The sequence below is a fragment of the Tigriopus californicus genome, chromosome 8 (assembly GCF_007210705.1).
Source record: "Tigriopus californicus strain San Diego chromosome 8, Tcal_SD_v2.1, whole genome shotgun sequence".
Lineage (NCBI taxonomy): Eukaryota > Metazoa > Arthropoda > Copepoda > Harpacticoida > Harpacticidae > Tigriopus > Tigriopus californicus.
This window is the reverse complement of record NC_081447.1, coordinates 10,983,578-10,996,735: the sequence shown is the minus strand read 5'-3', so window position 1 is coordinate 10,996,735 and position 13,158 is coordinate 10,983,578. Positions and strand designations below refer to the sequence as shown.

Below are 13,158 nucleotides of genomic sequence, written 5' to 3'. Positions count from 1 at the left end.
TGTTACGCAATGGTTTCAATTGGTCAAATCAGGTCAGGAAGTTTTGGTACCTTGTTAGCTAACCCTATCTTGAACTTTTGTTCTTGGCAACGTTGGTCAAAGACTTGCCATGACAGAATTGTTTGACAAATGTACTGGACATACAAAAAGGAAACCAAGTGAGATCTTATTGAAATTAATTGAATTACACTTAGCAAAACCATCCAATTGCAATTGGTTACATTTGAAATGAATTTGTTTGAAACTGTAACTGATATATTATTTATAGGGCTAGTCAAGTAAACGCGTTCATGGACAACTGATGTTATTCCATGGAGTAAAATCAAAGACAACATGCCCAGCCAAACTGCACCGTGCATGCATTGGATTTGGACATGTTTTCCATTTTACATGCTTGTCTAGGCAATTAGCATTGTGGTATTGAGCCAATTTGATAGTGTGTTCACTGATTAACACCAAACATGCTCATTTAGTAGTTTTTGTAACACAACTCGCTCAAAATCACTCGATTATTAAAAATTCAATGTGCGAATGGTGCGAGTTGACTGCGATGTTTGTCTTAGTTCTCCCTCCCCAAAATGCCCAAAATCAGGGTGCCGGACCACATTTTTCCTTAAATTTCCGTTACTTGACATCCCCTATTTGAAATAAACAGTGGTGTGCTTGTTTCCAGGAACATATTTTCTAAGGAGCGTTGCCTAAAGGCGTGAGTGACCTGATTCCGTTGGGGTTCACTCCCCTAGTTAAGATCACTCTTGTTTTTTCAAGTTTAAAGATGAAGCCACTTTTGTTATCCCCAAAATATTTATCATAGGAGATGAAAATTCTTTGCTCATTTTATATTGTCTAAACATTGGTAATAGTTGGAGTTTTCATTCAATATGATATTTTTTATGAAAATCTGAGGTGCAATTCATTACGTAAATATTGTAACAAGTGGGGTGGCATTCAAAATCTGGCTCTATGATTTTATTTTAGCGTCAAGGAGTTTTATTTGGGGATAGATGACGATCAAACATGAATAAATAGAATGCTTGAGCAAATAAATGTGTTCGTCTCCAGAAACTTTTCACGGACAATAACAACAGATCACATTTTTGTTGGTTTGACAGAGGACGAAGCTTAAATTCGTCGAGTATTATTACGGGTATCTCAACACGGGATTATTTCTGAAAGGAATGGCCACCCTGAACATTGAATCATCAAAGTCTTGAGGAGATCCTGGTTGACTTTTCACCATTATTTTAACTCTTGTTGAATCTGTACTTCTTTTGCGATACAAGTTTGAGTCTGAAGTGGCACTCCCAACGATCTCTAAGTGACAACCTAATCTGGGTGATTGTGACCGCAAGGACCGCTGCACGTTCACGGGCGCTTGAAATTCATTGGTAGACGAGACCACGAGAAAAGGGGATGGACTGCGGCCAGGAGATCGTTTCACCGTTTGAATCTGGCATTGGGCCCTCTCTCCGGGAAGAGCTTTATCCATGTTTTGCTGACCTTAAACAAAGGTTCACATTGACATCTCGTTAACTTACAGTTGTCACTTGACGGGTTATCCGGTGGCAATCATTAGACCAGTGACCAATCAAAAAAAGTAGGTCTCACTTCTCTTTTGATGGCTTTTAACAGCGATTTGTGCCAACTCCATTTTGACCACACCTCGGTTAACAGGCACAACTCCAATGGTGAGAGATGATTTGGAATCTGATCTTTTGAACAGACGACTTGGCTGGCAAATAATCAATCGGATAGATGAGATCAGAGCCAGAAAGTAGCCTCGAAACCTGGAAATAGGGTCCATTTTTACCGCAATTTCAACATGGATTCATTTCTAAGTAAAGTCAATTTTCACCAAGTTTGGTTGAAATTTGCCTTTAGAAGAAGTGCACGACAGGATTTCGGTGACAAGTGTTTTAATCCCCTGGCGGCCATGAAGAAGAAACCTTTGTTGTCGTGATTTTCTTTAGTTCCATGTTGTGGCTTTGGATGCGGGTACTTGATCGCAAAAAGATCTTTCATCATGCGCAAATAAGTCACCTTTAGCGTGTACCTTGCGTGTCTCGGTCCCGGCGATTTAAACAAAAAGGAAACTTTCCAAGTTCATTAGCTCTCCAATCCAACAGAGAGATAGACAGGCAACTAGAAACCAGACTGCTGGATTCCGACCAAACTTTTGGGGCCGTTCCCTCTTAAATGATGCCGTGTCCCTCTTTTGTCCATGATTGCGAACTTGAAGAAATAAAACTTTGTTCGGCGAGTTCTGATTTGCTCACCTAGCATTCATCCAATAGTAGATGAGTGGATTAAACATGGCATTGGCCATAGCCAGCCAATAGAAGCCCAAGTAGACGTGTTGAATGAATGGCTGAGCAACGATTTCCTTGTGATGATACGTGTAGATAAAGTAGATATGGTAGGGGAGCCAGCACACCGCAAAAATGATTACCACCACGATGAACATCTTGACAACCTAGAAGTGGAAGAAAATGGATCCTCAATTAGGGACCAACTACCGAATGGTAACTCTTGAAATCATCTCCAGCTGTGGTTGTAATGATGGAGAACGATTGTATCACATTACAAGTCAAATGGTATCGCGGCACTTGAAAAGGTAATATGATATCTTAGTTCCTTGCTTTGTAGTGTAGGAAACACCAAGGATGACTTTCACAGGAGTACATTAAGTCCAACCAATGTATCGCAAGTTTCTAGGAAAAATGAACTAATTGACCAAAGCGTCGTCATACTCGAATTTGATAGAAGTTGAATGAGGCGATGTAGTGGAACATTAAAAATTTATTTTGTTTGCAGTTAGAAAACTACAACAACCTTGCGGAGAGGTCACACGATTTATGGTTCTTGGAACTTGGTAAGCAAATATGCTCCCAGCTGTTCTATCAAGGGGCAAATATTCATGCCTTACCTTTCTTTTAGAAAGAAGTTTTCTCTCCTGAGCCATGTCACTCGAAGCATTTTCGCGTATTATTCCCTTTCCCCACAAAACTGTTCCAATGCGGCCATAACAGACTCCCATGGCGATAATTGGAACACAGTAAGTCAGGACAAAGTAGAGAATGTTGTACCTGAAACGAGTTGAGCCATGATTTCACCTCAATTCTAGGATTACCAATGTTTTCTAAATGAGTGTGAGATCTGAACTCACATGTAATCTTGCTTTGACACTGTGGGTGGTCCATCGGGCCACAGAAGAAGGCACACTGTAAGGTTTTGACCCTCTCGATATCTGGAACATGTTAAACTGACGGGTCATTAAAGATACTTTCTTTGTACGATGATTGTTAAAAATGAATTGGCAAAATATTTTTCCATTTTGTACATCTACATCTGTAAATGTCTGAAACGCGTGTAGTCAGTAGGCTATGATTTGAGGAGGGAATGGCTGAACTAAGTTTGGCTAAATCTTCTAGCTTTGGGTTTCCTAAAGATTATCATTTTCATTTTGCACCTAATGCATATTGCATTTGAGTGGGTAGCAAAATAAGACGCAGTGTCTCATTTGAAGTACACCCTACTTGAGTATGGATAGAGCCATTTCAGACATGAGCAACGTTTTCCTCCCATTAGCGAATTTTGATTTTGTCGGACAGGTTGACAGACATTTGTGTCAAGTCCATTCCCTACTTTGATCCAGAGAGCGAATCTAGTCCTATATTTACAGTAGAAGACTTCTTTATGCAAGCAAGTTGTGTTTCCACTTCAAATAGTCTTCTCCCACGAGAAACCTCTTTATGAACCAAATAGAGAAACGGCCATCCTCAAAAATGCATGGTTCGTTACACAATGCCCCAAATCCATTAATGTAAATGAGTTTGAAAAAACTATTAAGAATCGCACCAAAAAGATCGTCTGAGCTTGGCCTATTGTCTGCATAAATAGATTGGAAGGTTTCACGTCCTCAGACCAAAAGCTAGGTAATGGCATTTTATTTCGTATTCAAAGTGATGCATTACGAAATGAACCCAGGATGTTGAGAGGGAGATGCAATCTCAAAGTGTCAATGAATGTTTTAGTAATTTTCAATACTTTTGATAATTGGAAGGTATATGATGAGACACGAAAGTTATTTCCCTTCTGGAGCGTCAGACATCATCTCTAGTTGTGGAATTTGAAACCTTTTTGAGTTTCCATCCTGGAGTCTGCAAATACTCACGCAAAAGTCCACGTGGTTGAATAGAGGAGTGATGGGAGTGACAGGATACTACTAGTGACCCAGATGGCCAATAAAAATATGCGGGCACACGTTTTGGACATCCTCGGTTTGAGTGGGCGAACAATGGCTATATATCTGAAAAAAGGAACAACGAACAACTGTCAGCGCCTGCAATCACATACGTCCAATACGTGGGTCAGAAAATCCAAGGACAAAATCATGAATGGAGAACGCTTACAGGGTTCACCAGAAATGTGGCGCTCGTATTTGTTCCTGACTCCAGAGCAAATTAAGCTATGAAGTACATAACTTTTTTCGCAAGTAAAATATTTGCTTCAATCAACTGTCCATGAGCAACGTAGCCAACATCAAGTGCTTCTTGAAAGCATAATTTTAGTTGTTGTTTTTCCCCAATAACGTTGGCAACGTTCAAGAAAGTAAGTCATTGGAAATAGAATTGAAACTGAGTTGTTGAAAAAATTGAGACTTACAAACTATTCTTAGTTGCATGATAAAGCGGCAAGGTGGGAAACAGATCAAGCAACATGCCAGGGCACACCATCAAGTAGATTCTTAATTGTTTTGGATGCAAGGTCAAGGCAGTATACAAAGTTGTTCGGCACATGAACATATATTGAAGAAGTGGTGGCTGCAAAAGACTTGCTGATTAACTGGCAAAAGTACGGTCTCTTGACAAATGTTGCCCATGACTGAATAACATCTGATGGTGTCAGGCAAATGAGTCTTGCCAACTCAACCTATTAATGGCTATTTTTCATAGATAAAGAGAGACATTTGGCCTTAAAATTGGTTTATTCAAGTATTCAAGCCACTCATGACGGACCCTGTAGACACAGAAATGAAAAGCATGGCTTAGGCTTTCACTTCCTCTAGTAGATTTGCATTTCATACACTTTTCCCAAGACATAATTAATCAACCTTTATCGGGCTTTGGCCTTATGTTCAAATACACATACGTTGAATGTGGTTACTGTGGGTCCAAGAACTCCTGCCTTGCGTTCTGACCCTCCAACGAAAGTAGGTTGTATGTTTCGTGAGAGCTTATTCAACCACTGCAACATTGTCGTACTACCAAACCAGCCTGGTTTTTTTCCTCCCAAATTTGCCTCGAGATGGAATGGAGCTTGCCTAACGTGATTGACATTACCCAACCCCTAATTGTAACGTGCCCTTGACAGGAATAGTCTCAGGCTCATCCAATTTGTTCTCTCTTAGTTTTGGAAAAACTGCTCTCGAGCTTCAAAAGCCTGATTGGATTAACCAATGGAAGGGGTTCGCAGTTATTTTTCTAGTTATCAAGTGTGACACCAAAATCAAATTCATATTTATAGTAGAGAAGGAGAGAAGAGGAAGAGAAGGAGGAAATTTGTCATCCTATCAGTACTTACCGATCAATGGATATGGCCATAAGGGTAAATACTGACACTGCGACTGATAAGTAGGCGATGAAGTTGTTGATGGTACAGTAGACTGAACCGAAAATCCACGTCCTTAAATGGGACAAAAATGAGGCTCCAATTAATAAAGTTTCATGGCTGATTTGAGTCATTGACACTGACGAACCGATTTTTCATGAAGATGAAGTTGAATATTGTGTTCAAACAAGACATCATCAGATCTGCCAAACTTAGGTTCACCAAGAAATAGTTGGTCACGTTTTGCATGCGACGATGAGCTAGAAAAAAACCCAGTAAATCGTTACATTTGTTCGAATGGGCGTGGGATGCCCAGGCCCAGTATCGCTTGTGTAATTTCTACCCAAAACAATCCAGAAGACCACCAGATTGCCGAAAATGGCGCTGACGATCATGGTGCTGAACACGAACGTCCATATTGTGTCGGCCACTTGAGTCATCTGGAAAGGGCTCTCTTCCGAACTCGATTCCGTAGAGTCCAACGGATCGATGGAAGGCTCTTGGAACGACATTGGAAGTTCGTCATCTCGTGAGAAGTTGGGCGAGGCAATATGTTCCAAGATGGCGGCCATTGAAGGAATGTGAGGCCGGAGAAGATTGGTGCAGTTTTCGTTGAAACCCTGGAATCGAGGAACAAAACAGTGGTGAGGGTGGGTTCACTCAGTCAATATTGGCTCATGGATCAGTTGATTGATTTGCCAATCGAGATCAGGGCTCAAGCTTTATCTGTATTCTTTGTTTTGAGACCTGGGTGTGTGCGTGAAATCCACCAGAATACTTACCACTTGCTCCCATGATCCATTAGCAAGAATGGAAACGCAATTCGCACTTGGATCACTTTGGATCATTTTCACGTTCGTCAAAACGTTGGTGTCTTAATTCAACATTGGAAAACTGAAAAAGCAGGGAAATGGATATCTGAAAGACTCTGAAGTGGTTAGCAGCATTGGTGACTAATCTACAACTTGACGATCGTTTCTTCAAAAACTAAACCGAGACGTAGCCTCAGTTATCCTTAACTCATTCTTTTTCAAGACTGAAGAGACTCACATGTACTGACAATGTGCTTTCAGATAATGATAACTATTACCAATGCAATATCTATTTCAGTCATAGCAAGTATAAAAACGGAGACAAAACAATAGCAAATAAAGTCAAGATAAGGGAATTCCTATCAATAATGTCCCAGGGGGAGTTAAGAAGTGTAAGCTTCCCCCCCAACGGTTGTGTCCTGTTAAGTGTTGTTGAAGAAGCTGTCCCTCATTGCTTTTGGCTTTCATAATTGTTGGCTCTCCTCATTACTTCTCCGAAACTTGACTCTTTCTGATCATGTCATTTCTTTTTTCAAAGAACGTACTTTATGTGTCTGTCCCTCTCGTCCTTACCCCCAGAAAGAGACCATCACGTGGTCACCCTGGGTTTCTCAATATTCTTAGCCGACACGACCTCTGATGGCCAAATAATCCCCGACGCCTCTCATTTTTGGCGATACTACAAAACTCTGTTCCATATGAGTAAATCGAAAATCAATTCAGCATCTTGACAGGATTGGTCCATTGGACCGAAGCAAAGGAGAAAGTCACCAGTCATAAACTTTGCTTCGGTTTTGTCTTTCAATCTGTTTGTCCCTGTTCGTATGGTGAAGAATGGTACTGGTAATTTGAAAAGTTCATGCAATCTTTAACAACTCTTTCCCGCATTCACCCGTCGGCAAAATAATGAACTGAAACTTGATCTAATTGTTTTTTATCCGAGTATTTTAAGCAATGTCCTACTTGGCAAGACACAACTAAGGAAGTTTTTGAAGCAATGAAAGCCATGCAAAGCATCAGAGAGTGTGTGAATCGAATATATATTTGCATTAAGACACATGTATTCAGCTAAGGAGTAGCTGGTCATACTTCATTCGTTGGAAAGTGTTCGGGAGTCGTTTTAAGTCTTTCGAATAAAGAGCAAAGAGAAATCATTTTCTAGTTCGGCACCTAAAGCAACCTTTGATGGATACAGTGAGGATGGAAATGCTTCAAAGCCCTACAACACCGATTTTAGTTATCTTCATTATTTGAGTCGGGAATATGATAGAGGCATCATTATCTCGGAACAATGGGTTGCTTAATGAGAATAATTCAGGTGAAAACAAGCGGGCCTCAATGCCCCTCAAGAGACCTAATTCGATGACATCTAAACATATTATGAAGTACGCGATCTAAAGAAAGCTGATGTATTAACAACCAGCAAATACATTTCATTAGTTGACCAATATTACTTCAAGAATGAAACTTGAGAAACTTGTTATGTCCACGTTGGTTGTTCTTGCGATACAGAGGGGATTTGTGTAATTGAAACTTACATTCTCATGCCGAAAGATGAACGTGTGTATTTTTCCGATTCTCGTCGAACTTTGCAGGACATACAATAAACAATATGTTTGTTTTTGCACTTCAAGTCGTATATCAAACTCAATCTTTCTTTAGCTTCGTGCTGAATGATATGATCAATCCTCACACAGCAGTCGCTAAGGATATTGGTTAAACTAGTTCATGGCTAACACAGATACTACTCGCATTGTGTATTTTATTACTTTTCTTTGCACTGGAATGACTCCAAAGCCAATGTATGCTTGTTTATTAACTTGAAGTCTTTACGGCAGAAAGGCCAAGAGCATCCCTCCAGAGTTTCAAATCCTAGAATTTTAACAAGTAAGCCGAAATAAAAGACAATCCGAGTCTTTTTAGTCTCATGAAATATTGAACGAAGGGGATTAAAAACTTGATGCTAATGTGACGAACGGTGTCTGTTTTCGCCGCTGTTCCATACGTTTCTGTTTAAAAACATTCAATTTCAAAGACCAACCCTTGGATCCAATGTAAGGGAAGGTTATTTCGCAGGATTGGTAATCGTACTGCCAGTCGCTCGCTTGGTTCCTAACTTGTTCGCTTCCATCCCAGATACCTAATTTAGAGTGTATTGTAATGGACCGACCACGTTCATCTGTGGTTGCCTCTCAATCTAAAACACGCCAGGGAATATTATGAATTTTCTGATGAGCTTGGCATCTTGGCCAAGGAGAACGAAAAAGGAAGAACGACGCAAAAATATGGCATTAAATAGTATGAGCCTAAAACTGAAAAGCGAACAATGCCACCAGGAGAGTTTGAAGTTGGCCGTTTTATCGCTTCATATGGCACAACGAAAGAACGTTTCTGTTGGCTATGACTACTTAGGGGGTGTTATAAAATCCGCTTTGAGTCGCCGTAAAAGCCGTACGTTTTACTGCAAATGGCTCATAAACAATGCAATCACTTGACGAAAGCCAATTCAGTTGGGAAGAAAAGGCACCAGGGCACAATTCCAGAGCCAAATCCAAATCCTTCATCAGGCTTTAGAAAATGTTCATATATTGTATTCAAATTCAAACGTGCGTTTTGAGAGCACCTTCAAGCCTTCGAGAATCCAGGCTGGTTAGAACAATGAACTCAACTTCTCTTCTTTCTCGGGCTCCTTTATTGTTTGATTTGCTATCCCCTCAAATATTCTTAGGGAATATGTAGGTGCTGATCCAGTAGCATTCCTTAAATCAGGCTTGGACAAGTAAGTTTTTGACTAAAATTCCTAATCAACCCTATATTCAAGGGCTAGGTAGATCCGCCAACTCTAATTCGTTGGTCGACCAACTAATAAGTGATAATAAAAGTTAATTAAAATGAGTAAGTTTTTCGTCTTGAACTGCTGAGAATTCCATACCCAGTAGCGGTAAGGAAGTCCGCAAAAAAAATTCAGCGACTTAAGGTGACATTTATTTTTAATGACAAATGATTGATATATCAAATAGATTGATCGATATCATTTTGAAAGGCACACTCCAACCAAGCCACTTGAAACTTTGATTTGAACGCATTTTGGTAGTTTGGGCAACAGGGTGTCGGGCTGATCGACTTCCCTTTCGTTACTCAATTTCAATCAAAGCAGACAAATGAGCCATCAACTCACTGGCTCCCTGAATTCGGAACTTCATTTTGAGAATCACGTAACTAAATGTGTTCAAAGCCAATCCCCCTATATATCGTGAGTGTTGTTTCTCTGACTAGCCCTCTAATTTGAACCAAATCGGATTGACACTCAAAATCCGGGGCACTTAAAATTTTCTGCGGAACCTTCATTCCATGTAATTGTAAACTAATTTTGCTCACCTTTATTCCACTATGAAAGGGGATTAAATGAGTATTTAAGCTGAGGATAAAATCATAGACAAGGAGTGACGACAAGGTCGATGACGAACTTCAGCACGACTTTGCTAATAATCGGTACATTTTCGTTCAAAAGTATTCTAAATCATCGGGCTTTTCTAATTCTAATGCATCGTTTTTCATTCAATATGAGGTCATATTTTTTTGCTCAAAATTCAACACCATATTCTCAACTATCGTGGGCTCGTCTTTTATCAAGATTATTATGAGACTCTTTATAAAAATGCAGCTTAATGAATTATTATATGAACTTTGATCGAGCAAAAAAAGAATTAAGCCATCAAGTAGAATATTGCGAAACGAATGGGTTTATTTTCTCTTGAGGAGGTTTGCCAAGAAACGGCGTCACATGCTCCATTGAGGACTTCCATTGTTCGTCAGAAAATTATCCTTCAATGCGAAATGCCAAGCACTTCCATTTACTCCTACCCATCAGATAAATCCCTTGCCAGATAGGGACTTAAGGTTAAGTGAGGGTACAGTACGCACAGTACTGTAATAAAATGGTACAGTTTGAAAAGAAAAGAAAAGAAGAAAATAAACTTGCAAACATCGGCAAGCTTGTGTTAATGATGGTTCGGGGATTTTCCTGAGGGAAAGCTCTTGCTTAGCTCAATCTTGACAGAATAATTCTTAAAATTTAAAATTCCAAGTGCAGCTCTAAAGTGCAAAAAAGATTCTCGATCTTGTTTCTCAATTCAACGGAGAGGAGATTGAAGTATTGTTTTCGTGTTCAAAATATAATTTGCTTTGCCAATTTAAAAGCAAGGGATAAGCTAGCCCTTTCGCTGGCAAAGTTCTGCTTTTTAGGTAATTCTATTTTCTTCTTTTGTGTCCAGGTTATTGAGCTCCTAGTTTCAAATTCCCTATGACCACAAACTGTTGTTATTGGGAAATTTTCTCAAACGTTTAAAACCATCATTTGATTGAATAAGTATCAACCAGAGCTAGTTTCAATCGACAGCTCTACCGCGGTTTTCACATTAAAAACAGACCACGCCAGATTTTCAACACACGATTACATTTTAATTAGATTGCCTCATTAAAATACTCTCTTCGATCAGCTACCTGCTGCGACATCCTAGACGAATCCCTTGCCCGACATCCCTTCATATTTTTGACGGAGCCACACAATTTCTCATATCCCCCTTGACCCGATCAGACGACGAAACATCTTCAAGGAGACTTTGGACACAGATAACTGCGTTACATGCTCCCGAAAAAGAGTTCCAGCCCTGTCCGTCTATGACCGGCGTCTGTCTTCTGTGTAGTGAACACCTCCATGCGTTCCACTCCCTATACTTTTGTAACCATAATGATGACATGAAACCTTGCAGTAAATCAATCTATAATTATAATAGAATATAACCAATCGATATTCATAATTAATATGTATATGTTCGTAGCCTTTTGCTAAATTTGATTAATTTTTTGACGAAAATTTCGAATCAGCTTTATGTTCAGTGTTTTTTTAGTTCCGTCGGCTCTGGTTCGTTGCTGGATCTGATAAATGCTGTAATAAATGAAAATTTTACGTCACTTGATTAATATACCAATACACAAATTGGCGGCAAACATGTCAGTAAAAAGGCAAACAAAATAAAGAATTCTTTCTGATCGAACAACAAATTGCTTGAATTGCCATGGAGTGATAAATTCAAAAGTGTTAACCACTGTCTCAAAAGGTCCTGTTCCAGTTATTGAGTGGTTAAGATGCAACTCACTGAACAGAGTACTCCCACCTTAATCCTGCCCTTACATTGCCTGCCCATTACATAATGAGAGCTAAAAGTGATCCTTACCTATAGTTTGGTTGTGACTAATACATTGTATCACGCCTTATTTTTAGCTTCTACTACGAGCACATTATGGATTTGGAATTGAATTTGGCTGACTAAGTATCACTTTCACATCTTAATTGCTCCTCGAGGAACGAGATCGGGTAAAATGAATGCTTGTTCCTCTTCTGATGTTCCAACCGCGACTCTCTGACCCAAGGACAAACATCGAGATTGAATAGAAACACGCTCATTTCCAACAAGCTCCAGAATGAGAAGGCCAAAGACCGCTTAAAGAGAGCAAGACCAGACCCTGACGCACCAAAGTCAGAGAGCGAAGGAGTAGGAGCGAGAGTCTCAGGCTCTGTCAGAAAGAGAGAGAGAGAGAAAGAGAGGAACGAAGAGCATGAAAGAGGGAAGGAAGTAAGGGCCTTGTTGGAGAAGAGGACGACGACGACACTTTGGGATCACTGAAGGCCAATATAGGAATGAGAAAACTTTGTAAGAAGAAAAAGTGGACTTGAAAGACTTGCCATGAGTTGACAAATGGTCGTTAGGATTCACTCTGTCGAAAATGAAATTGTGCCCCGACTTCGATGCCAAACTCTTGGTCAACAGGCATTGATCAAACAGGATGGGATCAAAGAGGTCGAGCAAGGACTTACGTATAGTTGGTACGTTAAACTTTTAAACTTAGATCAGTCTCTCCGGCGAGTTTATAATCGCTTTGAACTAGACATTATTCTATAGACAAGGAGCAAATCCAAGCTTCCAAACGAGATTGCTGGCCTTTCTACTTGGAATGTGGTCCGGCAAAATATTCGACAATCGAAAGGTTAGGGGTCATACAAAATAATGAAATTCATTCCATCGGCTCATGACAACGAACCTTTTGTGTTATTCATTTGTTGCCAGCTGTCGTTCCTAATGGGATATTGCAAGAACTCGAAAAATCCAAAAAATATAACTTTATTGCGAATGGATAACTCGTTTTTCTTTAAAGAGCAAATTAACACCCTTTCCCGCTTTATTTAGATCAGCTGAGCTAGTTTTCCGCCTGTTAATATGAGGTGAAAGCCACATGCAAGAAGCCTCACGATGAAAAACCATCCCAGTTTGCACATAACCTGGTGCTTTCAAATACATGGAAATGTTCCAAGTTGATTGTGTACAACAATCTGACATGGTGAACCTAAAACATTTCCATCTGTATCTTAAAGATAAAAGACATTGAAGACTGTGTGAACGGCCAAAGTTAAAAAACAAGTGCAAACTGAAGGATTGACGTAAATATTTGAGCGTCGGCACGACGTGAATGAAGAACACATTCCCTTATGTGAAAATGAAAGTGAGTGGCCCACGGACGCTATAGTGCTAATTGGTAGGTGAAGCACACTTTTTACTCAAGGTTGATAGCTTGTTCTAATAAAAGCATAACAAGAAAGCCCTCTCACTCTGAAACTAATTGTTCATGTTCTTTTTAACGTGAAGAAGTATCTGCTTGGCTGACTCAAGTTTTACGT

General features: G+C 39.8%; 1 protein-coding gene across 1 annotated transcript; it reads right to left on the bottom strand.

Annotated features, from left to right (window-relative positions):
• Positions 1–826: 826 nt before the first annotated feature.
• Positions 827–11,966, bottom strand: LOC131885341 (tachykinin-like peptides receptor 86C). Its single transcript, XM_059233367.1, has 11 exons — positions 11,660–11,966; positions 6,393–6,504; positions 5,954–6,230; positions 5,759–5,870; positions 5,584–5,685; positions 4,175–4,309; positions 3,167–3,247; positions 2,927–3,086; positions 2,277–2,473; positions 1,609–1,787; positions 827–1,500 (listed from the first exon to the last, which is right to left on the bottom strand). The coding sequence occupies exons 2-11, from the start codon at positions 6,456–6,458 to the stop codon at positions 1,142–1,144; spliced, it is 1,668 nt and encodes a 555-aa protein (XP_059089350.1). The 5' UTR covers positions 6,459–6,504; positions 11,660–11,966; the 3' UTR covers positions 827–1,141.
• Positions 11,967–13,158: the final 1,192 nt, after the last annotated feature.

Bases quoted from the DNA above. Each gene is read 5' to 3' on its own strand.
- LOC131885341 (XM_059233367.1), bottom strand. From the start codon at position 6,458: ATGATCCAAAGTGATCCAAGTGCGAATTGCGTTTCCATTCTTGCTAAT. The intron at 3,248-4,174 runs GTGAGTATTTGC...AACATGTTCCAG, and splicing joins TCAACCACGTGGACTTTTGC to ATATCGAGAGGGTCAAAACC. The intron at 1,501-1,608 runs GTGAGACCTACT...CCTTTGTTTAAG, and splicing joins TAAAAGCCATCAAAAGAGAA to GTCAGCAAAACATGGATAAA.